The sequence below is a fragment of the Eretmochelys imbricata genome, chromosome 15, assembly GCF_965152235.1.
Source record: "Eretmochelys imbricata isolate rEreImb1 chromosome 15, rEreImb1.hap1, whole genome shotgun sequence".
NCBI lineage: Eukaryota > Metazoa > Chordata > Testudines > Cheloniidae > Eretmochelys > Eretmochelys imbricata.
Window position 1 is genome coordinate 11,806,670 of NC_135586.1, and position 26,317 is coordinate 11,832,986.

Consider the following 26,317-nt stretch of genomic DNA (forward strand, 5'->3'; position numbering starts at 1 on the left):
GTGGTGACGATGCCAGAATATCTCAAGAAGCGGTTTGGTGGCCAACGGATTCAGATATATCTGTCCGTCCTTTCTCTGCTCCTCTATATTTTCACCAAGATCTCGGTGAGTTAAGCTTTTCCATTTCCTCTATTCTTAGTGAAGTTCCTATCTGTATGATTATTTTACACTTGTATGAAAACTCTCTACCTGTCTGGTTCACTTGTCTGTCATTTGGTGCCTGGACTTAATTTAGGTAGATAAAAAACTGTTTCCATGTTGTCACTCTTCCTTCTAGCAGTGCTGTCCATCCAAACCAGCTCTACAGCTCTGTTTGTCTGCGCATGTTGGATTATACCAGGGGACTCTTTCTCTAGATGGTGGTTATGATTTAGCTTTCTTTTTCCAGGATTTTGTTTCCACATGTGATTCCCTCTGGAACAGGTCAGGCTGGCTGGAGCCTTGTACTACATTAAGTATGCTCCACCTCAGGCATCACTGATAGAAATTGAAGAGAAGGTTTCAAGCCATTAGCATTAGTTCCCAGTTCTCTGCCTTTGTCCTCCAATGGTAACTATTGCTGCTTCTTACCCAGGAACATTCACTCACCCATTTAGGCATTTAATTTTAGAGGTTCCTATGTATCATCTGGGCCCAAGGTCTCCTATTCTGACTCCTGAGCTAGATTCTCCTGCCGCAGGGTATGAGTAACTCCGTTTGGCTCCCATAGGAGAAAAGAGGTCTTGGGTTTTTGGCCCCGCTTTCACACTCATCCTTCCATCAGCTGAACATGCAGCTTGTTAGTATTAATGAAGCAAAAGTGAGAAACGAGAGAGGAAGGCAGATGAGGAGAAGAGACAGAGAGATGGGGTTAGAAAATACAAGAGTGAGAAAAGCAAGGGCAGGAAGGGAAGGCAGGGAAGAGTCTTTCTGTGGATCATCTTGAGCTATGAAGTGTGGCTAATGAGGGCACTGCAGTAGTGAAGAGAGCTGTGATTTTCCTCCCCTTTTGAAACCATTAAATCTCCATCCAAGTCCACAGGTCAGGCAGACCTGGCTCTGTTGTTTTCCTGCAGTTGCCATGGAAGTTTACTCTTTGCCCTCTGCATAAGAACTGAGTGATAATAGTATAATTTAACCTAAAAGACCTGGCCTTTTGCTCCCATTCTCATGCTCTTATGATAACTGATTCTTATCAGGGTTACAAATTAAACAGGCTGGGACTATCAAGAACCCGCAAATTGGATTTTGCTTTCCGTTTATTTCAGTGAGGTGCTGTCAGCATAACTGTTTTTATATGCAGCTGTAATTGGAAATGCTGCATTCATTTCACAGGGGATGGTATCACTCCTTCAACTCTAGTGGATGTGGAGTGAATCCATACAGATAAATGGCTCATCATTCTAATCCAAAACCTATATCTATATTTCTGTGTTATGTATGATCACTTGCTACCTATATGCCAGATTCACAAAAATAATTCCCTTTTTATGGGTAAATTTCCTCCCTGTGTCCAACTTACGTATCGGTACTCTGCATTGGGGATTTCCATCAACTCCAGCAGAGGGACCCTCCTCCCAAGCAAATGGAGTGGCTCCACTCACTCGCAGTTATCATTACAGTCCTGAAAATGAAGTAGCCCCTAATGTTCTTGCGCCCTCAGTTTTCAGTGCGGAGCAGGGCAATAGCTGGTGGGTCTGCACAGCAACAGATCAATTAGTCCCAGTCTGGCTCTACCATACAATCATCCCACCTTGCCCACAAACAAAGCTGCACAAGTACTCACAGGGAGCCACTATGGAACTGGTTTCTGGCACTTTGGTGTATTAGCTCCTGCATAAATTCCCCAAATCACGCCCTTCCTCCTGATACAGCAGAAGCACTCTTCCTCTGTCTGTCTGACTCCTGGGAATTGTATGGCCTCTGTTACTGTAGGATCTGAGTGCCTCACAATCTTTCACTGTATTGAATGCACCTAATGCTTCTGCTGCATTGTAGTCCTCTGCAGCTGTAGAAAAGGGGGCAGGATTTGTCTTAAAGAACGAACTGAAGGTTTGATTTACATGTTGTGTTTCATTGAATATATGCACAGTATTGTGTTTATTAGGACTCAGTTCCTATTCTTATTTGTTATGAAGCACTGTTAGTGTACAGTAGTGTGCAAGACACCACCGCCCACTTGCTGATGAACTAAAGATCTGGCAGATACAATAGAGCACAAAAGAAAACAAACAGAAAGCTGTGATGCTTCATGGAATAGGTGGGTCTTTAGCATCTGCTTGGTGGAAGGGGAGGGTGAACGATTCAAATTAATAATGTGTGAAGCATATGGTGTAACATGCAGTCTAGATTGGGTGAAGGAGACAGGTGAGAGAGAGGTAGAATGAAGGAGCTGGAGGAAATGAGAGGAGGAAGAGAGCTTTGAAGGTGCAGGCGAGCATCCTGATCACTAAAGAGCCAAATCCTGTAGTACTGTAAATGGCATCTTATTCAGTTATGCCTACGCCCCTGAGCTGTGTAACTGGGCAAAGCATGAACATTGAGGTGCACCAGTGCAGTCATGTAAAAGTTGAAAGGAAGGTGTAAGTGGGGAGCAGGGGAAAGAAAAGCTTTGTGCCCTTCAGAGAAAAGGGGCATGTCTAGGCCAAAAGGATAAGATCATGTTCAGTGGTGTAAGAGGGGAAAGGCATTAAATTAACTTGCTGTAAGTTAGGGGATTGTTGATGGCTGGTATAGCTCAGGTGGAACAAAGTCATGGACCCAGCTAACCCAGAAGAATGGCCCACATGCCCCAGAATAAGAGGGGCAGCCCAGTCCAAATGCCACTCCAATTATAGCTTGTCCAGTGGTGACCACTGTGGAAATTCAGATGTATTTGGTGCACAGCAAGGGGCCAGAAGGTATGCCTGCTGCCATGGCAAGGAGCTATCTGGCCACTGGCAGCACACCGTGCTGCGTGGTCAAGTGCCCATCAGTCCAGCATGTCACCAGGAAAAGGATAGATACAGAAGGCCAGTGGACACCAGCTCTTGTACATAAGAGATTTTGTTTATGTAGATTCATCTGTTGTGCTATCTAGGCATCATTGCAGGTGGCATATGCGGGATGGGAAGCAAGCTGCACATGGCTCTGTGGGAATCTTTCACTCCAGGTGCCAGAGGCAGACCCAGTGCTGCCCAGCAGCGTGAATCAAAACATTCCAAGAGATTTGAGAGATCTGCACGCTGCTTCCCTGGCTGCTGCCTTAGCAGACACTCCCTGCCTTGCAGTTCCTAGGGCTTTTGTCATCCTGCTTTGAAAGGACAGCTTTTCTTATGCTTGCTAGCAAGTCACACCTAACAATTTGACTCACAGTGTTGATGCAATTTATATTTGCATCTCAGAGGGATCTTGCATTCATGGTGCCTGTCTTACATGCTGCTTCCTCACTTACGCCACGTTGGGCAAAATCTCAAACACCATATGTAACATGCCATATTGTATGTATGTTCCATGGTCGCTCTACTGTGTGAGCTCTTGCCATGGTAGCTTTCAGGGTTAGAGTTGCTAACCACTAGCACTTCTACCATTGCTGTCACCAGTAGTAGAAAAGGTGGGCAATTTTAAGAAGATCATGTAGTGTAGCAAGGCATTGGTGACCAGTAACTGACTAAGTTAAGTCTAAGTATCCGGTGAAACAAGTAACTGGATGCTCCCCCATAGTCTGAAGGAATTAAAAATCTGAGTCTATGAATGCATTGCAAGTGTTCCTTGGAATTCTTTAGCTGTAATGGTAGTTGTAAAAGGACAATCATGTCATATGTTGCTTTGCCTATTGGTTCCTGAATTACGTGTGTGTAGCCCTGGAGTGATTTTTTTGTTTGTTTTTTGCATGGAGAAGATAGGATAAGGTTTTAATGGTATCCATAAAAGAGAGTTAATGGAGTAACAAGAAAATATCAGTCATAAATTAATGTAACTGGGAGGTAGAAGAGGTGAACTCGGAAGGTGATTAAGCAAATCCAAGAAGTTTATGTATTGCTCAGGATGTTATATGATTAACTAGGTTTTCTTGTGGGATCATTTTATGACCATTAATATTTGTAGCCATGCAAACTAAGCTAATGCTAAAAATAAATGAACCTCAAGCTTTGGGCCATAAGCTGATCCTCTGTGAGGGTCAGGAAAGAATCCTCTCCCCTAGAGGGGCATGGTCTCACAGTTAGCCTGTGGAATTATGCTCTACAAAATCCTGCATCTTAACCCCAGCCTCCATGGCAGCAGATGGCAAAGGCAGGGGCAGAATTTGTTGGTGGGACTGTGCATGTGAGCATGCAGTGGCTGGTGGTGGAAGCAGGGCTGGACGATCTGCAGCTGCACAGGTCTCCTCCTTGCCCTGAAGGCAGAAGGGGTGAAGGGGCAGGGTGTTGAGGTGGTGACAGTCTCAAGGTGGAGTTTTCTCAGTGGCCGGGGGAGAGGTTTTCTTCCTCCAGCATCTGCCCAGCTACTCAGGCTGAGTGCTGTGGAATGGATTTGCCTCTTTATATTTTTGCTTTAGTTTTCTTGTCTATAAAATGCGGAGGATGATACTCAGTTTCCTGGCTGACTGGGGAGTCGTGAGGATATGTTACTTACTGATTGTAAAGGGCTTGAAAGGTAAAATGTGCTAAGTAGTGTTATGTACAGCATGGCACAATTAGCCAGATGCATGACTTCTATATTACCTCTCTCCTTGTGGCAGAATACCTGACTAGATGCGCTCCCTATGTTCCTTGAATAAATGTTTGCCCTAAAGCCTAGTAGAGCTGAGGACTAAATATCCCTCTTAAGCCTTGTCTGCCCTGGGATTTTAGGGTGAGGTTTTCAAAAGCACCTAAGTGATTTATTTCAGAGTAACAGCCGTGTTAGTCTGTATTCGCAAAAAGAAAAGGAGTACTTGTGGCACCTTAGAGACTAACCAATTTATTTGAGCATAAGCTTTCGTGAGCTACAGCTCACTTAGGAGCACAAATTCAGTGACATGACTTTTAATGGCATATGCTCCTAAGGCATGTAGGCACTTTGGAAAATCCCCCCTTAGCACTGGTGCAGCATGTTGCACTGTTGCACATGCCAACCCCAAATAGAGAGATGATTTACACCGGTGAGGCATGATTTGGATTGGAATTGGTTACTCTGATTTCAAATTACGTCTACTTTAGGAGTTTGCATTGATGCAGCTGTGTTGGTAACTAAAATTCCAGGACTTACTCATGAACTTTGCTGAACTGTTTCCCCATACATAAGTTCACAGGCCTGGAGAGGTGGGTAGCCAGATTTGGCTAGGAGGGAATCACTGACACATTTCTGGAAACTATTGTAAGAAGTGCAGAGACTAAGAAGTGATCTTCAAAAAGCAGCTGGCAGTTAAAATAAAGCAGGTCTGGGTGACCAAGGAGACAGGATCTCTCTTTATTTTGCATGTGCTTTTATTTTTGTGTGCAGAGCTTTGGGGTGGGGAGGATATCAATAGATACTAATAGAAATGTTATTTTTATCTTAAGCATTCTCTAAACTGTCATCTTTCCTTTTATTAGGCAGATATATTCTCTGGAGCTATATTTATCCAAATAGCCATGGGGTTGAATCTTTATTTGGCCATAATCATACTGCTGGGTATTACTGGTCTTTACACGATCACAGGTGAGTTTGTGGAACAGATTGATAAATTAAAAACAAGTTAAAAGGGGATCCAGAAAGATGAAAATGGAAGTGGGGAGTAAATGGGAAGAAATGAGAGCATGAAAGGGGAGAGGTGTGTGTGTGTGTGAGAGAGAGAGAGAGAGAGAGGGCCAAGAAGAGGCCAATTCCCATGAAGTTATTAGCAGAGAGGCTCATGTAATGGCGTTTCTTTGCCTTTAGGTGGCCTTGCTGCTGTGATTTACACAGACACCTTACAGACCATCATCATGCTGGTGGGATCCTTTATTCTCACAGGATTTGGTATGTAAATCTGATGAACGAGAGCTGGAATGATCAGCTACAGCCCCCAGTGTCCTGTGGAAATGGATCCAGCATTGTGGAGTCCTGACAGGTTAATAGCTAAGGAACTCCCATTGCTTCATGTATTTGCCAGGGAAGGGGAAGAGCCACATTGCTAAGCCCTCCTGTCATCCTGACCAAGTTCTATAGTTGCCATAGGGATGTGATTCCAAGGCAAGAAGGGACCACTGTGATCATCTCTTCTGACCTCCTGTATAACAGCCTATAGAACTCCCCAAAATAGGGGCTGTGTTATTGTGAATGTGAGGCCAGGTGTCCATGAGATCATGTAGGTACTAAAATGCAGTCCATCCTGTGAAATGGAACCCTAGTATTTAGGGTTCAGGCTACATAATTAATCAAGAGGAAGTAGTAAAGCCCTGTGAGGCTGTAATTTCCTCCTCCTTGCCTTGTGGCTTCTCATTGGACTTGCTCTGTGTAAGCTTTTCACTGAAAGAAGCTGACCGCCTGCTTCACAATAAACAATATTTCAGATTGACTTAATCAGGTGGACTCTGCCTCTGGTCCTCACCTGGGTCAGGGAGCCTGGAGATATTATACCTGGCAAAGTGGAAGCTTGGATCTGGGGCATAAAAAGGACAGTGGAGTCTAAAGGAATCTTTTAGAGCTCCATAGCGACCTGAGAAGGAAAGCCAGTGTGGCTTCTTGCTAATGAGTTTTCACAGCACATACTTTGATGTTTCTGACAGTGTTGATCTCTATTGGGGCAGGTTTATCACTGTGATAGCATGGAGTTTTCTCCTTGGATTCTTCAGCTCCGTCGGGAATTTCAAGCGTCCAGTACCATGATCAGTGTCGTTACATTCTGTTTTTCAGCATTTTCCAAAGTAGGAGGATATGAGGCCTTTATGGAGAAATATATGAATGCAATTCCAAACAACATCTCATATGGAAACATTACCATTGACCCAAAATGCTACACCCCTCGGGCAGATTCTTTCCACATCTTCCGAGACCCGATCACTGGAGATCTGCCATGGCCGGGCCTTGTCTTTGGCTTGAGCATCCTCGCTTTGTGGTACTGGTGCACAGATCAGGTAGCGTAAAGGCAACAACTGGGAAATTCAGAGCAGTCTAAAATTTGCAGTGTAGTTGGATTGATCTCTTGCCCCAACCCTGTGCCATAAAAATGGCTATTATCTCCTAAGAGGAAATTGTTTTTTTTTTTTCTCTATTAGCTTTTTGATTCTCAGCCTCTCCTATGTTAAGTGAATAGGATGTGTATGTTCCTTTACTATTTTTTTTTCATGCCATTCTGGACATATGTTGTGTGTGTGATGTTTTTTTTCCCTTTCTTACGACATGCTGGATGAACATTTACGGTCCAATTTTAAAAAAATGGGCATCTTAATAGGACAGCTACATGCATATGTCCTTTTTCAATCTGGGTATAGACTTGGCTTCCCATCCAGCCATATTAGGCATATCTACTCTGTCTATGTGGGCTGCTCGGGGGCAAGTGCAATACTTGAGAAGTGCCAGAAAGGTAGTACTAAAGTGCCTCAAGACACCATTCCAGCTCCCCGCAAAAGTGCCACACCATTCGGGAGTGATCTGGCAGGACTGGGAGCACTGGTGCTGCTTTAATCTCTTGCATAAAGAATGCTGGACAGTTGCTCTGTGTATGTGTCTGTCCCCTCATCAGGTGCTATGGTGCAGGACTGTCCATGTGTTTTCCTTTCCTTTCCTTCTGTCTAGGTCAGTGGTCCATCTAGTCTCCAAAAATGACCAAATTGGATGTTTCAGAGGAAGGAGACTGCACTACTGTAATTGTGCAGTATTATAAACCATGTGTAAGTTGGGGGGAATTCTTTAAGCCCCCAGCTGGTGATCAGCCTATTCTCTGGAGCACAAGGATTGAGAGCCTTTATCATCTGTAACCTAGCTAGTTTAATAGAGTCTGCTGTTCTTATTCATATAAATGTCTAGTCCCTTTTGACTCTTAATAAGCTATTTGGTTCAACAATATCCTGTGACGGAGATTCACAGGTTAAACATACATTAGACAGTAGAGTATTTACTTTTAGACATTTAAATGTGTTCTCAGGCCTTCAAATGCCCTTGTATTTTTCTAATTATGAGCAAGAGCAAAGAGTTCTCACTGGAATACAGCTGAAACAGAGTCATTTTGCCTTTGTATGCCTGGCATCGTGTGTCGGTGACAAAGCTGGAGTCATTCACATCTACTGTCTCATTGACAGGTTATTGTTCAACGATGCCTCTCAGCCAAGAACATGTCCCATGTGAAGGCCGGCTGTGTCATGTGTGGGTACCTGAAGCTGCTGCCCATGTTTTTGATGGTGATGCCTGGGATGATCAGTCGGATTTTGTACACAGGTAGGACCTAGAACTGTAGCCCCCTCATTCTCTTCTCACTCCTCTTCCAGCCCCATTCAGTTTTCTCTTTCCTGTTCCCCCCCACCCCCCAGCTCCTTCAGTCCCTCTCCTGACTCAGACCATGAAAACATACACAGACCAGCATTTCCCACAAAGTAAGAAGACACTACTCTTTCTCCTTCCCATGCTCAGGGCTCCCAGTGATGCTATCACTGTCCCTTGTGGGGACAGGAATCGAGGGGCAGGTCTTCACTACCTGCTGGATGGGTGGGTAGTGATTGATCTATCAGGGATCAATTTATCGTGTCTCGTCTAGACACGATAAATTGATCCCCGAACGCACTCCCCATCGACTCTGGAACTCCAGCTCCCGAGAGGCGGAAGCGGAGTTGACGGGGGAGCAGCAGCGGCCAATTCGCCGCCGTCCTCACGGCCAGGTAAGTCGACCTAAGATACGCCGACTTCAGCTACGCTATTCGCATAGCTGAAGTTGCATATCTTAGGTCAACCCCCGACCCAGTGCAGACCAGGGCCTAGAGCGTGTCCCCTCTTTGTTGGAATTTGTTACTGACTGAGCCGGGGGGAAACACTCCTGTCTGTGACTGACATTTTGTGGGGCAGAGGGAGTTGTGCCTGGATCCCACAGAGGAGTGTTTTCAGCTTATGGAAATGCCTGTGATTTGCAGGCTGCCTAAGCTCAGTGTGACTGCAGTGCCAGTTGTTCTTTCCCTTCACGCTGACCTCTGTGTACAACCAGGGGTGGCAGGTTTGTAGAAATTTTGGTGGTGCCTCGAACCTTCCCCCACCCCCAAACTGCACCCTCCTCCCCCGCCTAAGGCTCTGGGAGAGAGTTTGGGTGCTGGGTGCAGGCTCCGGGTAGGAGCGCAGGAGGGTGTGAGGGGTGCAGGCTCTGGGATGGAGTTTAGGTGCAGGCTCTGGACTGGGACAAGGGGTGGGGGTACAGGAGGGGGTGAGGGGTGCAGACTCTGGGATGGAGTTTGGGTGGGGGTACAGGAGGGGGTGAGGGGTGCAGGCTCTGGGACAGAGTTTGGGTGCAGGCTCTGGGACAGAGTTTGGGTGCAGGCTCTGGGACAGAGTTTGGGTGCAGGCTCTGGGACAGAGTTTGGGTGCAGGCTCTGGGACAGAGTTTGGGTGCAGGCTCTGGGACAGAGTTTGGGTGCAGGCTCTGGGACAGAGTTTGGGTGCAGGCTCTGGGACAGAGTTTGGGTGCAGGCTCTGGGACAGAGTTTGGGTGCAGGCTCTGGGAGGCTGTGCAGAGGGCTGGGGTGCAGGCTCTGGGAGTTTGGGGGCAGGAGAGGGTGTGTGGGAAGGGGGTGGAATGCAGGCTCTGGGCTGGGGGTAAAGGAGGGGGTAATGGGTGCAGGCTCTGGGAGGGAGTTTGGGGGTGGAAAGGGGTGCAGGCTCTGGGAGGGAGTTTGGGGGTGGAAAGGGGTGCAGGCTCTGGGAGGGAGTTTGGGGGTGGAAAGGGGTGCAGGCTCTGGGAGGGAGTTTGGGGGTGGAAAGGGGTGCAGGCTCTGGGAGGGAGTTTGGGGATGAGGGCTGTGGGGTGGGGCTGGGGATGAAGGGTTTGGGAGGATGCTCGGGGTTAGGGCAGAGGGTTGGGGTGTGTGGTGGGGTTGGGGATAAGGAGTTCATGATGCAGGACTCAGGGCTGGGGCAGAGAGTTAGGGTGTGGGAGGATGAGGGCTGAGACTGAGGGGTTTGGGGTGTGGGAGAGGCTCAGAGCTGGGGCAGAGGGTTGGCATGTGTGGGGGTGAGGGCTTTGGCTGAGGGTGCGGGCTCTGGGATGGGGCAGGGCTGGGGATGAGTTTGGGGTGCAGGCAGGCTGCCCCGGGATGGGGCCAGAGAGGAGGACTCCCCCAAGTCCTCTCCCCGCTGGCAGCAGTGAACTCTGCGGGAGGGCCCCCCCCGGCAGCACACTCACCCCGCACCACTGTCACTGCACGTGCTCCTAGGGCCCCTCTCAGGTCCAGGAAGCCCCCTCGCCTCCCCTGCGGTGGGGCCGGGGAGGGGGGACTGCCATCACATGTGCGCCTCCTCCTCTGCTGATGCCCCTCACTGTAGCCTCACTTGGGGGTCAGGGATGGAGCTGCTTCTTGCCCAGCATGGGGCAGGAGCGGTGACTGCAGGCAGGGCGGAGGCCCTGTGCTGGTGGAAGGTCCTGCCAGAAAAGGGAAGAGTCTGAGGAGGAAGGGCAGCCTGCCCTGCCACTAGTGGATGGGGGGAACTAGGACCCTGCGGTGGCAGTTGATGCAGGGAGGCAGCAGGGAGCTGCAGGGGAGAGACAGGGACACTGTGCTCCGGGACTGGGGGAGGTGCGCAGGGACAGCAGAAGGCTGGGGGAGAGACCCGGCCCCAAACATTGGTGGAGCTGGGCCCCCGGGCCCTGAATATTGCTGGAGCCTGGGCACCATGAGCCTATATAACTCGCCACCTATGTGTACAACAGCAGGCAGGAGAGCAGGTGACTCTGAGCAGGAGAGGGCCTTTCAGAGCACACGCTAACTTTGCCCTGGCCTCCTGTGCAGCTCTGTGGATGCAGTTTTAGTGGCTTGACCTCAGCACCATCATCACTGGAAAGAGGTGATGCAGGAATGGAATTCCTTCCCACAGCTGCAGAGTCAAGCGTGAGACAAATAAAATAAATATTTGTTTATTTGGCAGATAAATCCAGTGGTTTAGCATGGAGATGGGTTTGGGAACTTCTCTTGATTTATGGGTAACTTGCTGCTATGACTCCAGCTAACCCTGTCTTGTTATCTTTTTCTCAGATATGGTGGCTTGTGTCGTGCCTTCAATATGTGAGAACTACTGTGGCACCAAAGTTGGCTGTTCAAACATTGCTTATCCAAAAATGGTGGTGGACCTTATGCCAAATGGTAAGATAGTGTTTTTGTGGGAAAGACATGGATGACGGATTAATAGAAGCTGGTTGTTGAGGGGGAGAGATGTCCCAGGGCTGGAATTCGGCTATCAGAACTAGGGACCTGGATTGTCATTTAGTTGATTAGACATAACTCGTTTCTTGAGTTATCAGGGCTCAGCTATCATAGGCTCTAGATCATTCCAATACACAGTTTATTCCTGTACATGCCGTGCGTTATGATCAATGTGACCATAGATCCCAGATGGTTACAAACTAACCATGACAATGTTACTTATTTGCAAACATGAGGCAGTAAGATGCTGCTGGCGTTAGCCTAGTGTGAGAAATAAATCTGGCCTATAGTTGCCAGTTATTAAGAGGCAGCTTCTGCAGGATCTCTGTGTTGAGGGATGTACTTCCAGTTCCTCCGCTAAACTCACTGGTCTGGGAACAGAAAGTGCAGCCCTCCTGAAGTTATTCCTGGGTGGTGTTCTTTCTCTCCCAGTGACCCAGAGTCCAATCAGGCAGTATAAACGACAACAGTGTGTTTTTGTGGGGGGCGTCTCTGACCCCTGACGTTGTACACAAAGGACTCCTATCTGAGTAAATACACACAGGCATTATCTAACTCCTACTAGCCCAGCCTGGGTATTATGTGGTATTGTAAATGTTGTGCTTCCTGACCTAGAAGGCATCATTCTACTTATGTCCCAGTAGGGTACCATGAAGTTGTTATAACCTGGGCATACTTCAGTTATTAACAGATAGCTGGGTTGGGGAGGTCAGACCATGCACTCAAAGAGATGTCACTGATGGAGCTTTCCCAGTGACTGACCCTCCCCAGCTCAGGTCATGTCTCTCTCTGTGTTTTAGGTTTGCGAGGTCTGATGTTGTCAGTCATGCTGGCCTCTCTCATGAGCTCCCTGACTTCCATTTTTAATAGTGCTAGCACTCTGTTCACCATGGACATCTACACCAAAATACGATCCCGGGCATCTGAGAGAGAGCTCATGCTGGCTGGAAGGTAAGTGTTACTGTGCCCTTTCCCAGCATTAGGAACCTAATTAAATATTGGAGCACCACAAACTGCCCTTTAAGTGCCTTGATGAACAACCTTTCACTGAAAGAAAAGGAGTCCTTGTGGCACCTTAGAGACTAACCAATTTATTTGAGCATGAGCTTTCGTGAGCTACAGCTCACTTCATCAGATGCATACCGTGGTGATCCACGGTATGCATCTGATGAAGTGAGCTGTAGCTCACGAAAGCTCATGCTCAAATAAATTGGTTAGTCTCTAAGGTGCCACAAGGACTCCTTTTCTTTTTGCGAATACAGACTAACACGGCTGTTACTCTGAAACCTTTCACTGAATGCATGTGATGCAGCAGTGACCTCTTGTGGCCTGACAGCTTAATCCCATGTGTGTCTTTCTCGATATTCTGTGGGGTAGTTTCCAGCCATGTTTCTTAATTAAAGATTAATCGGAGGTGGCTGTTCCCTACAAATATCCCAGGGAATCTATTTAAATTTCATTCCAAGATGCCAGTTATACAAAGCTACAGCATATTCACTAGCTGTGCTGCAGATTTCTCTTTTATTCATCTCTCTCTGCTGTTTTATTGATTGCTATATTTATAGGTGACTTCTTATTATAGGTGATTTTATTATTTTGATAGCAGAGTTCTCATTTTGGATTGGCTGAGGGATCTGGTGAGATCTCATTGCTGGTTGCTTTCCCCCCCAGTGCTGATGGTTAATTACTGTTATTTTTTGCTCATGTTTTAATGCTGGTTGACTAACGCAATGAATTGTTAAATTGTTGATTGGTTCATTGTGATTTCTGTATTTCTGATTGATGTTTATAAATAAGTGGCTAACAGATTTTTTTATTGATTGTATTTATAGGTTATTTATCTTAGCTTTAATTGGTATCAGCATTGCTTGGGTTCCTGTGGTGCAGTCAGCTCAAAGTGGGCAGCTCTTTGATTATATACAGTCTATCACCAGCTACTTGGGGCCACCCATTGCTGCTGTCTTCCTGCTTGCTATCTTCTGTAAAAGGGTCAATGAGGAGGTGAGTACAGGCTAGGAGAAGAGCTCTGTGTGCAAAAGTTCATAAAATACATTCATCTGTATACTGGGACAAGTGCCCTTCCTTGTTTCTCAATTTCTTTGATTCTCAATTTCTTTGAGGCTATTCCTGCTACAGCCCAGTGCCTGAGGGGAATTGTAAATATTGTGTAATGCTTGAGGGGCTCTTAGCTCAGTTGAGGAATCCTCATACTCCCCTTCCACCACATATATGTAAATGTGCATGGGGTTTGTTGGACTTTATTGGCTCCTAGACAGTTGTGAAGCTGGAACCACCTACCTTTTCACTGTGACTTATGCTGAAGGGATGATTTCTGGGAAACACTGCTTTAATGCAACCTTCTAAGTTTTCCATGGGTTCTGTCGGCTCCAACAAAGAAGGAGAAAGTCCTGTGGTTAAGCTGCTGTCCTGGAACTCATGAGATCTTGGTTCTGTTCCCAGCTGTGCCACAGATTCCCTGTGAGAACACAGGCAGGTCACTGAAGCTTGAATTTCAGGGGTGCTGAGCACTCAGAACAACTCCCTCAGAAGTCAGTGGGAACTGTGTGCTCAGCACCTCTGAAAATCACTCCAATCATAACTCTGTAGCTCCATTTCCCCACATGTAATACTGAGGATAATACTTCCCTATGGTCCCCATGAGGATAAATTCATTAATGTTTGTTAGGCGCACAGATGCGATGGTGAGGAAAGCCAATAGATAAACAAAATAACACTGTTTCCAGGTGAGACTGGAGCTTTCTAGTTACTCTGACTCCTTTCTCTGGAGATTGGTGGATATACTAATAGTAGTAGTGGTGGATATTTCCCAAGCAGGGATGTTCCATTTCCAGTCACTGCTTGGTTGAATCTCATGTAATGGATCAAATCCTGAGGTCGTGAGTAAAAATGGATTAAGAACTAGTAAGATCCTCAGCATTTGGTCCAAAGCACACTCCTAATTAGAATAAATACTGAGATCAAGTAAAAGCAGAAGAAATTTGAAGCACTGCCTGGATCAAAGTCCCATTTTTATTAGTATCTTCCAGATTAGACTTTTCAGAAAGATTCTTATTTCTACTGTAAACTGAGTGTCTCATCTTGTCTTAGTCCAATATATTTCTGTGATTTTCTGACAATTTAACAATAATAGTCACACAATAAAATTTGTTCAAAGTAGAAAATTTCCAGCAGGATTTTTAATTCTGTACCATTACTTGTCTCCTTTTTAGCCTATGGGCCAAATTCTGCTTTAAATGGCTGCAACTTGACTAAAGTCAGAGGGCTACATCTGCTTACTCCAGGAGTGACCTTGGCTCTGTATGTCTGTTGGTTTTGTTGTATTTAGGAGGTGCAGAATTGAGAGTGTCAGATAAGGTAAACACATGGATAGGGAAGGACAAATCTCTGAAGGTGGTTCTTTGAGTAGTGTCCCTGTGGGTGCTCCACTGCAGGTGTGGTAGCATCCCTGCATCTGGGATTGGAGATCTTCCCTAGCAGTGCCCGTTGGGCCATACAGGCGCTCCTCCCAGACTTGCACCATGAGCAGCATCTGTACAGAGCTGTGCGGTCCAACCGCCCTCAGTTCCATCTCAATTGCCTTGGTCTGTGACTGAATCCTTAGCAGAGTCTTGCATATGTCTTTACTGTCCTTCATAATACTAGTGTTTTTGCTACTATTTCTTAGTTATTAGCGGTTTTCTTAAAATTTTTAAAATTTCCTTTACCCTCTCTTACAAAAAATATAATTTTTCCTTTGGCTCTTTCCCTCCCGTTGTTTTTAGATTAGCATAGGTTTCCTTTTCTATGCCCTTCCCTAGCTGTCCCTACTGGAGCTATGCCCAGATCCTCCAGGTTTAATACGTTCTTCTCCTGTCATGAAGCCATCCCAGTGAACGATGGCTACTTATAGCTCACACTGTTTGGGTGAGAGGCACATATCACAGAAGTGCACACAATGTCTCAAATTGAAGGCTCGGTCCAGAAAGGACCGTGAAATTGAGGCAAAAATTTTAATAATGGAGAGCTCACTGCGACTAGCCTCCGACCATGGCCCCGATACCTCTCCTTCGTGGCGGTCACAATCAGCATGGTCATCAGCCGACCCCCACGCACCACAAAAAGAAAATTTTCTCTCTCACATCAAGAGGAGAAGAGACGGGCCCCCAGCTCACTCACCAAGCAGCCACCTTGGAAAAAGGCAACTCCCGCAAGGTCAGTAGCCTCAACATCTTTGGGGGAAACTCCTGGCTCCTGTGACCGTCCAGATACCTCCAGTCCCAGCACTGTTAAGATCCAAGGGTCCTAATAGGGCAGGACCACAAACAGACACACAATCACTTGGCACTGAGACAGACAGACATCAAAATTCTCCCTCAATGACTTTGAGTCCAATCGGTGCCCACTAAGCTCCTGGCACCATCTACTGGTTGTCCAGCAGAAGACACTTAACATCTGCACCATCGCTATCCATTATGTCTGCACAAATACGTATATAGCCATCGGTACCGATGATGCTCCTGCTGGTATCACAAGACTTCCGCTACCTGAGAGACCCAATCATCTCTGACACTCCAGAATCACCGCTCTTCTGTACCAAGCTCCCAACAGTCCATGTCACACACCGGACTCCTTCACCATCGAATACCGCTCCACCCTTCTCCAGCGAGGAAGAAGAAGAGGAGTACTCCATCATGCCTCACACCCCATGATCATCTCAAAGGGCTCCCCACACAGAATCATACTACTGCCCTTGATACACAGAGACCAGAAATGATCCAGGTGCTTGTTATGGACACCCCTGGAGGCAGCCCCAGGTGCCTGTTCCCCTACAGTGGCCTTGGGCTGCATATAGGTCACTCTTTTCCAAACCGCCTGTGGAGCAGAGTCAGACTGTAGGCTTCCTACTCTGAACCAGAGTTGCTAGAGGAGCATGATGAAGAAACAGAGGAAGAGGTTACATCACCAGCCCACATCTCCTCGTCCTCCCACAATGAGGCCATCACCTCCAACATTGGCAGATGATTTTAAACAGTTCCACGAAATGTTCCGCAGGATTCTGGATTCTCTCCAGATCCCCCTGGAGGAAGTTAGAGAGCAACAGCACAAGTTGCTTGACGTCTTGCAGGCCTCCACATTGGCAAAGATCGCACATCCAATCAACAAGGCCTTGTTGGATCCAGACAAGGTGATCTGGCAAACCCCAGCATTAATACCACCTATCTGCAAGTGAGTGGACAAGAAGTACTATATCCCTGCTAAGGGCACGGAATTCCTATTTTCTCATCCTACTTCAAACTCCCTCGTAGTCAATGTGGTGCAGGAGAAAGGATGACAAAACCATTCCAGGACAGCTCCTTACGACAGGAACTGGAAGAGGAAGAGGAAGAGGATTTGCTAATTGAGGCTCTCCTAGCTAAATATAACCATATGAACTATTCCAAGTTTCATGAGGTCAGTCAACATCTCCAGAGGACAAAAAGGAGCAGGTGGCGGAAGGACAACTTCTGGCCTGTTCGGCACTGCAGGCCTCTCCGGATGCTGCGGACACAGTGGCCCGCTCCATTGCAGCATCTGTAGTGATGAGACGAGCCTCATGGCTCCATCTCTCAGGGTTCCCCAGGTAAGTGCAGACCACGATAGAAGATCTACGGTTTGAAGGATCTAAACTCTTTTGCTGAGCGCACTGATGAGTCCCTACATTCTTTAATGAATTCTAGAGTGACACTGAGTTCTCCTGGCATATATACACCAGCGCTGAAGAGAAGACTGGTAGATATCAATCTACTCCAAGATTTCGACCTCCTTCTTCAATGACTTTGAGATACACAATGCAGATGACAGAGACCTCCTCCAAAGCACAGACAGACATTGGCCCAAGCAACTTTACCCCACCCATTCACCTCTACACAACAATTTTGAAAATGTGGTCGAGGTCCTGAGATGCCTCCCCCGGTCCAGTTGCTGAAACCATCTCCAGTAATCCATCAGTCTGGCAACCGCTTGACTCCATTCTAGCCATCATGGTGACAAATCACCTCTGACAAGCGGGTCATGGAAATCATCAGCAAGGGACAGGTTTCAGAGTAGCAGCTGTGTTAGTCTGTATCCGCAAAAAGAAAAGGAGTACTTGTAGCACCTTAGAGACTAACAAATTTATTTGAGCATAAGCTTTCGTGAGCATCCAATGAAGTGAGCTGTAGCTCATGAAAGCTTATGCTCAAATAAATTTGTTAAGTCTCTAAGGTGCCACAAGTACTCTTTTTCTTCTATCAGCAAGGGGTATTCTATTCTGTTCCTCTCTCTCCCCTAACCCCCACCCCTCTTCCCTGTCTCGTATCAGGGACCCTTCTCACAAACATCTTCTACAAGAAGAAATAAACCACCTTCTGTGACTGGGTGCTATAGAACTGGTCCCATTCCAACACAGAGGGAAAGGTTTTTATTCCCACTATCTTCTGATCCAAAAGAAATCCGGCAGGTGAAGACTTATCCTAGACGTGAGGAACCTCAATAAGTTTATCAAATTACAATGCTTCAAGATGGTCACACTATCAACAATAATCCCAGCACTAGAACAGGGGGACTGGGCCCTCAACCTCCAAAACACGTACTTCCACATCACCCTTTCCACAGTGATTCCTCAGATTTCATCTGGGGTCCGACCATTATTAATAAAAGGTACTACCCTTTGACCTCTCTATAGCACCCAGGGTATTTTCCAACGTCCTCGCAGCAGTGGCAGCGCACCTTTCCAAACAAGGGATTGTAATATTCCCATACCTAGATGACTGCCTCCTCAAGGCTCCATCCAGATGAACCTTTTCTCAGACCTCAGCCACCAAATAAACATACAAAAATCGGTACTGATGCCAGTACAGCATCTGGAATTTATTGGGGCCCAACTGGATGCTATAAAGGCCAGAGCCTTTCTCAGAGTGCACAGATTTTCCACAATAATCGGCCCCATCTCCACTGTGAGAACCAGCCCAAGGAACTCCGCCAGGACTTGTCTACTGCTGCTTGGTCATATGGTAGTGGCCAAGTTCATGGTGAAACATGCAAAATTGCACATGCGCTGCCCTCAGGAATGGCTACAAACACAATACATGCTCCACAGACATAGCCTAAACATACTGCTCTCAATACCAATCAAGATCAAGGACTCATTAGACTGGACACAAACCTGAAATGTCTGCATGTGGGTCCCCTTCCTCCAACCAACACTGTCTTTGATATTGACAACCGACGCCTCACTATTTGGATGGGCAGCACATCTACAGACTCACACAGTACAGGGCAAGTGATCCCCGGCAGAATCCATGTTGCACATCAACCTCCTAGAATTATGTGCAGTCTGCAATGCATGCTGACACTTTCTGCCAATAATCAGCAAAGGACCATAAGAGTAATGACGGACAACATTGTGTGCATGTTCTATATCAACAGATGGGGGGAGAGAGAGGTCCCAATCCCTATGTACAGAAGCTCTGAAATTGTGGAACTTGTGTATCCAACATGGCATCGACATCTCTGCCACATACCTACTTGAACATCTAAACACCATGGCAGACTCACTGAGCAGAAGGTTCTCACAGAACACGAGTGGGAGATGGACACAAGAACCCTACAACACACATTCAGTTGCTGGGGATTTCCGAACATAGATCTGTTCGCCACTCCCCAAAACACCAAATGCCCACAATTTTGCTCAAGAGCAGGTCTAGGTCACCAATCTCTCAGGGATGCCTTCCTCTATGGTTTCCCACTCTTTTCCGTACCATTCAAAGTGCTCAACAAGATACAAGTGGAATGAGTGAGGATCATCCTCAGAGCCCCAACATGGCCACGACAGATATGGTATCCTAACCTCTTGTGCATGGCAGTCTGTCCACTGATTATGCCCTGTCGGCATACTCCCCCCACCCACCCACCCCCGTACACAATCTTCTATGAAGATAAGGTCATGTTCTGACCACACCAGTAGTTCTTACTCAAGATACCATCCTCATTCCATCCGAACCAACCTATCCACCTTCCCTTCCTCTTCCCTGAGCCACATGGTAACCAGCCCAAGGTCAGATGGGCACTAGCCTTCTACCTTGACAGAACCAAATTGTTCAGACAATGGCCACATTTATTCCTCTCTATTGCTGAAAGATCAAAAGGTTCAGCTGTATCCAAACATCTTTTTACATGGATCTTGGGGTGCATCCACCTTTGCTACCAACATCACAAACTTCGGCCCCTATCTGGCACTCGATTGCTCTCCATATCAATAGCTTTCCTGAATAATGTGCTGATTACGGACATTTGTAGGGCAGCCACCTGGGTGTCCATAGACACCTTCAGTCATCAGTACGTGATCACCCACAACACGGCATCAGGTGCCCTAGTAGGACACCCAGGCCTGTCCTCCTCAGTAGAGATCATTCCCACCCTTCCAACTAAGGGCACTGCTCTCCAGTCACTTACAGTGGAGCACCCATAGGGACACTATTTGAAGAAGAAGAAGAGAGTTACTCACCTATGCAGCAACTGAGATTATTTGAGATGTGTCTTCCTATGGGTGCTCCACTACTCGCCCTCCTCCCCACTGCTTCAGAGTTCAAACATTGACTCTGCGGCAGAGAAGGAACTGACAGCAGTTGGACCACATAGCGCTATATTGACGCCACTCTCAGCACGAGACTGGGAGGAGGAGCCCATGTGCGGCCTAACAGGTCCTGCTAGTGAAGATCTCCAATCCCAGGTGCAGGGATGCTATTGCATCTACAGGGGAGCACCTGTAGGGAAACAGATCTTGAAAAATCTCAGTTACTGCACAGCATGAGTTCAGATAAGGATCTAAAATGCTAGAAGCTCATCCGACAGTCTGCAAACTTCAAAAACAGCTTGAATGTGAGCTGTGCTGTGGGGGCAGAGGATTGTAATGATTTAATAGATTTTTTAAGGCCAGAAAGGAATTTTGTGATCATCTAGTCTAACCTTCATATCACAGGCCAAAGAATCTAGCAATTTTATTGGGACATGTCGAGGTTGCAGAGCCTTTTCTTCTAATGTCTGAGCGCAAACCTCATGTCATTCTTGAGAGATAATTTCTTTTCAAAATAAACACTGCAGTGCTGCTGTTCTTTTAAAAAAACCCTTGCCAGCAACCCAGCACTCAGGAGCAAACCTTGAATAACATAGTAGTGTGTACAGGCTAATCCTCCCAAGCCACCCTACAGTCACCCTACATTTGTAGGGGAGGGAGGCGGGGTTCTAAGGTGTGGTTATATAAAGAGAAGAATTATTTTTAAAGCCAGGAAAAGCACTTTGACCTTTTCAAAGGCTTTTGGAGATTCTCTTGGATTTCCTAGCCAGTACATGATGTGCATTTACACTAGGAGTTCAATTTAATAACTGGTTTGCGTCTGGTTAATAAGAAGGCTTATGTTCTCTCTGTTCTCAATCCCTTGGTGCTGTAGGTTGTTCACGTGTCCACTGGCAGTAGTGCACATTGCATTGACATTAGTAGGTTAAAGAAGGTAATGTATTTACATATCCACAACAGCTTTCTGATAAATCTGCCTGTTACTTTCTTTCGAAGGGTGCCTTCTGGGGCTTGGTTGTTGGGCTGGTCATTGGGCTGGTTCGAATGATTGCAGAGTTTGCCTATGGAACTGGAAGCTGTGTAAACCCCAGCAACTGTCCAAAGATCATTTGTGGAATTCACTACCTGTACTTCGCTATAATCCTTTTTGGGATCTCCACCATCATCATTCTGGGTATCTCATTGATAACTAAACCCATTCCTGATGTACATGTGAGTATCATTGTCTCTCTTGCTCTTTCACTTGCTCTCCGAGATATGGGAGATCTATGAAACCAGTCACTTTAATTTACACTGAAAGTAGCATTAAGTATATTCTACCCTTGAATTTTACATTATACAAATTACAAATTATATAGGATCCTCCCAGTTAACTGGGTTCAGAGAGAAGTTTTGCATCTTCCTCAGATTATTCCTTGGTCCAGATATCTCTGGAAATGGAGCACACTCTGCTAGGAAAACCAGTGCTCTGGAGAGTACTCTGTAACTAGCAACACCTTGGAGACATTATGTACAGTGGAACCGCAGTTTTACAAACACCAGAGTTATGCATTGACCAGTCAACCACACACTTCATTTGGAACTGGAAGTATGCAATATGGCAGCAACAAAGACACACACACATACAGAGCAAATACAGTACAGTACTGTATTCAGTGTAAACTACTTAAAAAAAAAGTAAAAAAAAAGATTTGACAAAGTAAGGAAACTTTCTTTGCTTGTTTCATTTAAATTAAGATGGTGAAAAGCAGCATTTTTCTACTGTGTAGTAAAGTTTCAAAGCTGTATTAAGTCAATGTTCATTTGTAAACTTTTTAAAGAACAACCCTAATGTTTTGTTCAGAATTACAAACATTTCAGAGGTGTTCATAACGCTGAAGCTCTACTGTAGTGCAAAAATATGCAATAAGAAGGGAATTTGATTTCTGAGACACACACACAATAGATGGTGCATTTTGTGCATTGTAGCAAAGACTTAAGGGATGAAGGTGTTAAGAAAGGGAAAGAGGAATAATCTCCTTCACTATCTGTCCCCGGTCTTACGAGAACCTTGCTAATCCTTGAATATTATTTAGCAAACATTCATGAGACCCCCAAGTCCTAATCTGATCTCAATGTGCTGGTCTCGGCATTCTAAGGCTTGCAGCTTTGTAAACTCATTTTGTTTAATGGCAGCTTTACCGCTTGTGCTGGTCTCTGCGGAACAGCAAGGAGGAACGTATTGACCTGGATGCAAATGAGAAGACTGAGGAACCTGAGAGCAATGATGATGTATCAGGTGATTTCTGAATAGCATTCTCTTTTAAGATCTGTGGAAGCCATCAGTGTATTTGAGGTTCCCAACTTCATTCCTGAAGAAACAGTGAAAGTGCCCTGTACTCTCATGAAAACTCAGATGCTAAAGGGCTAGTAGGCAGAGTTAATGCACAGATTTTTCACCACTGTCCATTAATTGGATCTGGTGTAGATTGTCCGTGAAATTAATTACAAGATGACAATCTAGTTCCAGTTGATTTTTGTGCACAGCACAAAAGCCTTCATGTAATTAGGTGAGAAGCCCAGGGCTAGAACAAAATGGGGTGGTACAGCTCAGGAGTGATGTAGTTGCAAGAGTTGTGTGTGGGCCTTATACTTTAAAGGACAGAATGAAGATGCATTTGGAAGTGGTGTGTAGGGGGGTAGGTTTTGGAACAGCAAAGGTGGTGTGCACAGCAGGGTGAAGGTGTTTTGCCAGAACTGCATTGGGAAATTTACACAAAACTCTGCCTGTCTCCAGGCTCTGACACAAAGCTCACTTCCACAAGGTTGAAAGCATCAGTGAATTCAGCCATTTAATAAAAAAGAGAAATAATACAAAAAACATTTGAATAAGCAGATGTAAACCCTGCACAAATCAGTGACCTACTTCTCAATCTCAGGCTGAAGAGACATGGCTGGTGTCTCTATCCTCTAAGGCCTGTGCACACCATGTAAGCGGGGCAAAGTTGTCTTAAATCAGCCAGAGACAGCTGGTGGAGAATCACCCCAGCAGGAGATCTTTCTGCAAGCAGAAAGTTGGAGCTGCCTCCTACACAGCTGCCCTCCCTAACCTTACCCCATGTAAGGGAGAGAGGGAGCAAGTTGGAGAAAAGGGAAGGAGAGTGGATGCGGTAGAGTGGACCTTTGCTGTGCCAGATTGTTCACTGTTGTAAATTAGGGCTGTCCTTGTGCAGCCTTGACCCAGGGTGCCCCATATGGCTCCCTGTGGCCCCTTCCTCTCTCCCTACTCCATAGCAGCACAAAGAATAAGGAGATGTAGTTAGAGAGGGCCAGGAGGTGAAGATCTGGCCCATTACTCTGTACCCAACACTTTTCAATCCTGTATGTTTAAGTATTTATAATGTGCTTGAATCAACTTAGTGATCTCTAGCATTTGTGAGCTACCATTATTTTCAGCTATGTCACTGCAAACTGAGAACAAACAATTAGTGAACTGGAAAGCACAGGGGTTTGTAGGGTTCAAAATTATTAGCAATAGCTACAGAGCAATTTGGTGATCATAAATCACTCACTTTGCATGTCTGCTGTGGAATCATAGTGTTCATCTGATCCTACAGCCCCCATCTCTCCTTAAGCATTTTTCATCATTAAGACCACAAATTGGAGCTGTTATTTCACTTACGAGAGGCTCTAAAGCAGCGCTTCTCACAACAAATTTTTTGGTGGCCTCAGAGTGCAGCCACCAATTCTTGCTGGTGGCTGTGCTGACAATTTTTCCTAAAATAATTAACTTTTGGAAAAACAAATAAATATGCACGTATACATGTCCAAATCATTGTATTTTATTTATGTAGGGTTTTATTCCAGACTCAGTAATAAAAATAATTTACAGTTGTCTGTATTGTTTACTGGACCTAAACAGAATAGAAACACAAATAAGGCACTTTGCGTGTTCTTGTCTTTCTGTTGTTGTTTGTTGTTTTTTTTTCTTTTTTGGTTGCGCATTTGCCCCCCCTAAGACTTGCTAGCTGGTAAGTCTTCTGCTGTGAAAAGTGGTATTTGTATGTTTGTTAGTATCATTTTCACAGCAGACTTACTCAGTTCCCGCAAGCCCTGGGACAAATTAAGTCTTGGATGGGGAGGTGGGCAGGGAGGCAGCAGGGCCCAGTGATGATGGTGGGGGTGGTGAGCCTGGTTCCGGAGACTGGAACCAGAGCCTGCCATTGTGTGGATGGAGCACGGAGCCTGCCTCCCTTGCCCCCAGGAAAGTGGGGAATTCACCAGTTGCCTGCACCTCCAGCGTTTGTGTCTCTGGGGGTTGTGGGGGCAGCAGCCCTGGGAGAGGGTTACTGCTTTGTGGGACCCCCCCCTCCCAATCACAGCACAGGAGGCTGTGGCCGCAAGAAAAGGCCCTGATGGCCGCATGCGAAAAACAATGCTATAAAGAATACTCTGTATCACTGAGACCTTGTTTTAATGCCAGTCTTATGGAGCCACATACACCACGTTACTTGACCACTGTGCTCTTTTTTCTATCACAGAACAAGGTGATGAAGAGCAAGGATGCTGTAAGAAGGCCTACAACTGGTTCTGTGGCTTAGATCAGAAAAAAGGTCCCAAACTGAGCAAAGAGGAACAGGAAGCAATGGAGAAGAAACTGACTGACACTTCTGAGAGGCCAATCTGGAGAAATGTTGTGAACATCAATGGCATCATTCTTCTGACTGTGGCTGTATTCTGTCATGCCTTCTTTGCATAAATCTCATCTCACAATCCAGAGTTTACATGAAGGTCTAATTCTACTCCCTTTTCCTTTTGAAGTTGCACTGTATTCTTCAAAAGAAATTATGCTTTCTAAATTATACAGTTAGATATACTTATGAGGCTTGTACAATGAGATTGTATGAATAAGCTGATTTATTCATTGGTTATATGGTGGTAAATAAACATCTATTGGCTAAGGAGCAGGAGTACTGAAGTCCCAAAGGGTAGAATTTTAATCCCATACATCAGGGAGAATTTAGTAAATCTCTCTTCTTATGAAATACATTTCACAGCTCAATTTCAGAACATGAGAACCAGGGCTGGATGAGCTGCATGGAGTTCATGATTTTGTAAACTATTTTGGGAGACTGGCGAAAATTTCTGTGCCATTTTCCCAAGGTGATTTTTTTAAAGTTCAGCTATATGAAAGACTGTGCTATGGAATTAGGATAAATTAATCCCCTCAAAATAAAGGCTGCCTTAAGTGAGTTCCCCATAGATGACATTTTATTGATGTATTCCTTTGATACAATAGCTATTTTTAATAGCCCTTTTCTCTCTCCATTCTCTGTTCCATATATTACATTGTTTTTAGTGGATTTTTTTCTTCTCTCCTCTTTTGTCATTCTTTCTCCTGTGTGGAATATGAACCCAGTACCATCTGAATTTAACTTGTGTACTTGTGCTATTTGAGTGGGTTTGAAATTAGGCAAACTAAGTCTGACCAGCTCTAATAAGAGTTGTGGTTATGCCTGACTCTTCAAGATTAGCTTCAAAGGTTCCAACACAATCTGAGCATTTAGTTTAATATGAATCTCTGTTTAAATGTGAAAGCTTTATTTATAAAAATATATTCATGGTAGTTGTGATTCCCTAGCATGATGTGTCAAAATTAGACTCCATTTATATTAACTGCGGACCTCCATTTTATAAGAAAGGCACCAGTGTTCTCTTAGTTAATGGATTTACTACCTGGTAATTCTGGCTTTGTGTCTTGCTTCCAAGTACACTAAGACATTACAGTATTTTTCCTGGCAAATTACGAATCTTCCTTCTCTGATAGTTTCATTAAGTAATTTCATTCATGCTGCGAAGTAAGACTGTTACGCTATAGTTTCGCCAAGGAAAACAGTCACTGCTCTGACATCATCTAAACCATTCCAATTGTCTTCATCTTGTTTGGGAGTATGAAACCAGGCTGAGACCTTGATGAAGCAATGATAGGGTTGCCTACCTTCCAGGTTTGGCCTGGAGTTTTCCAGAATTGGCATCAATCTGCTGGTGACTACTAAAAGCAATCCAGGAGATTTTAATAGGATATTTTACGAAAATGACATTGTCATGTTGGAAAAAAATATCTCCTGGGATAGCTTCAGTCAGAGTTGGCAACTCTAGGCAATGAGCATGGCTTGGGTCTCAGAGACTAGTAAGAAGCTATGGAGAGATGTGTGATACTTCAGTTCCAGGCTGAAAAGTGAAACCAGAACTTTTTATCACCGAATTCATCTTCCCAAGAAGGCACATGGGAAATTCCCAGTTGCTGCAGCTAATCCATATTACAGTCCTTTTTGTCTTGTGTACCACAGCTTCCTGCAATGTCTCAATTCAGTGTAACATGCATCTTCCTGCAGTATTCTACAGCACACTGCACTGTGCTGCAACATGTAACAAGCAAACCAATGCA

At 45.5% G+C, this 26,317-nt stretch overlaps 1 protein-coding gene across 4 annotated transcripts; it reads left to right on the forward strand.

Moving 5' to 3' along the window:
* SLC5A1 (solute carrier family 5 member 1) lies at window positions 1–24,628 on the forward strand. 4 transcript variants are annotated; one of them, XM_077834811.1, is made up of 11 exons: window positions 1–105; window positions 5,535–5,640; window positions 5,860–5,940; window positions 6,817–7,037; window positions 8,202–8,337; window positions 11,130–11,237; window positions 12,098–12,248; window positions 13,130–13,298; window positions 20,887–21,102; window positions 22,066–22,172; window positions 24,406–24,628. In XM_077834811.1, exons 1-11 carry the CDS (start codon window positions 10–12, stop codon window positions 24,626–24,628), a joined length of 1,614 nt encoding a protein of 537 aa, XP_077690937.1. In that variant the 5' UTR covers window positions 1–9. The 4 variants fall into 4 exon arrangements, with proteins under 4 accessions (XP_077690937.1, XP_077690938.1, XP_077690941.1 ...); XM_077834812.1 differs by having other exon boundaries at window positions 22,066–22,168; window positions 24,411–24,628; XM_077834815.1 differs by having other exon boundaries at window positions 22,066–22,168; window positions 24,417–24,628.
* The last annotated feature ends 1,689 nt before the right edge of the window (window positions 24,629–26,317 follow it).

Bases quoted from the DNA above. Each gene is read 5' to 3' on its own strand.
- SLC5A1 (XM_077834811.1), top strand. From the start codon at position 10: ATGCCAGAATATCTCAAGAAGCGGTTTGGTGGCCAACGGATTCAGATA. The intron at 12,249-13,129 runs GTAAGTGTTACT...TTGTATTTATAG, and splicing joins GAGCTCATGCTGGCTGGAAG to GTTATTTATCTTAGCTTTAA. The intron at 21,103-22,065 runs GTGAGTATCATT...GTTTAATGGCAG, and splicing joins AACCCATTCCTGATGTACAT to CTTTACCGCTTGTGCTGGTC.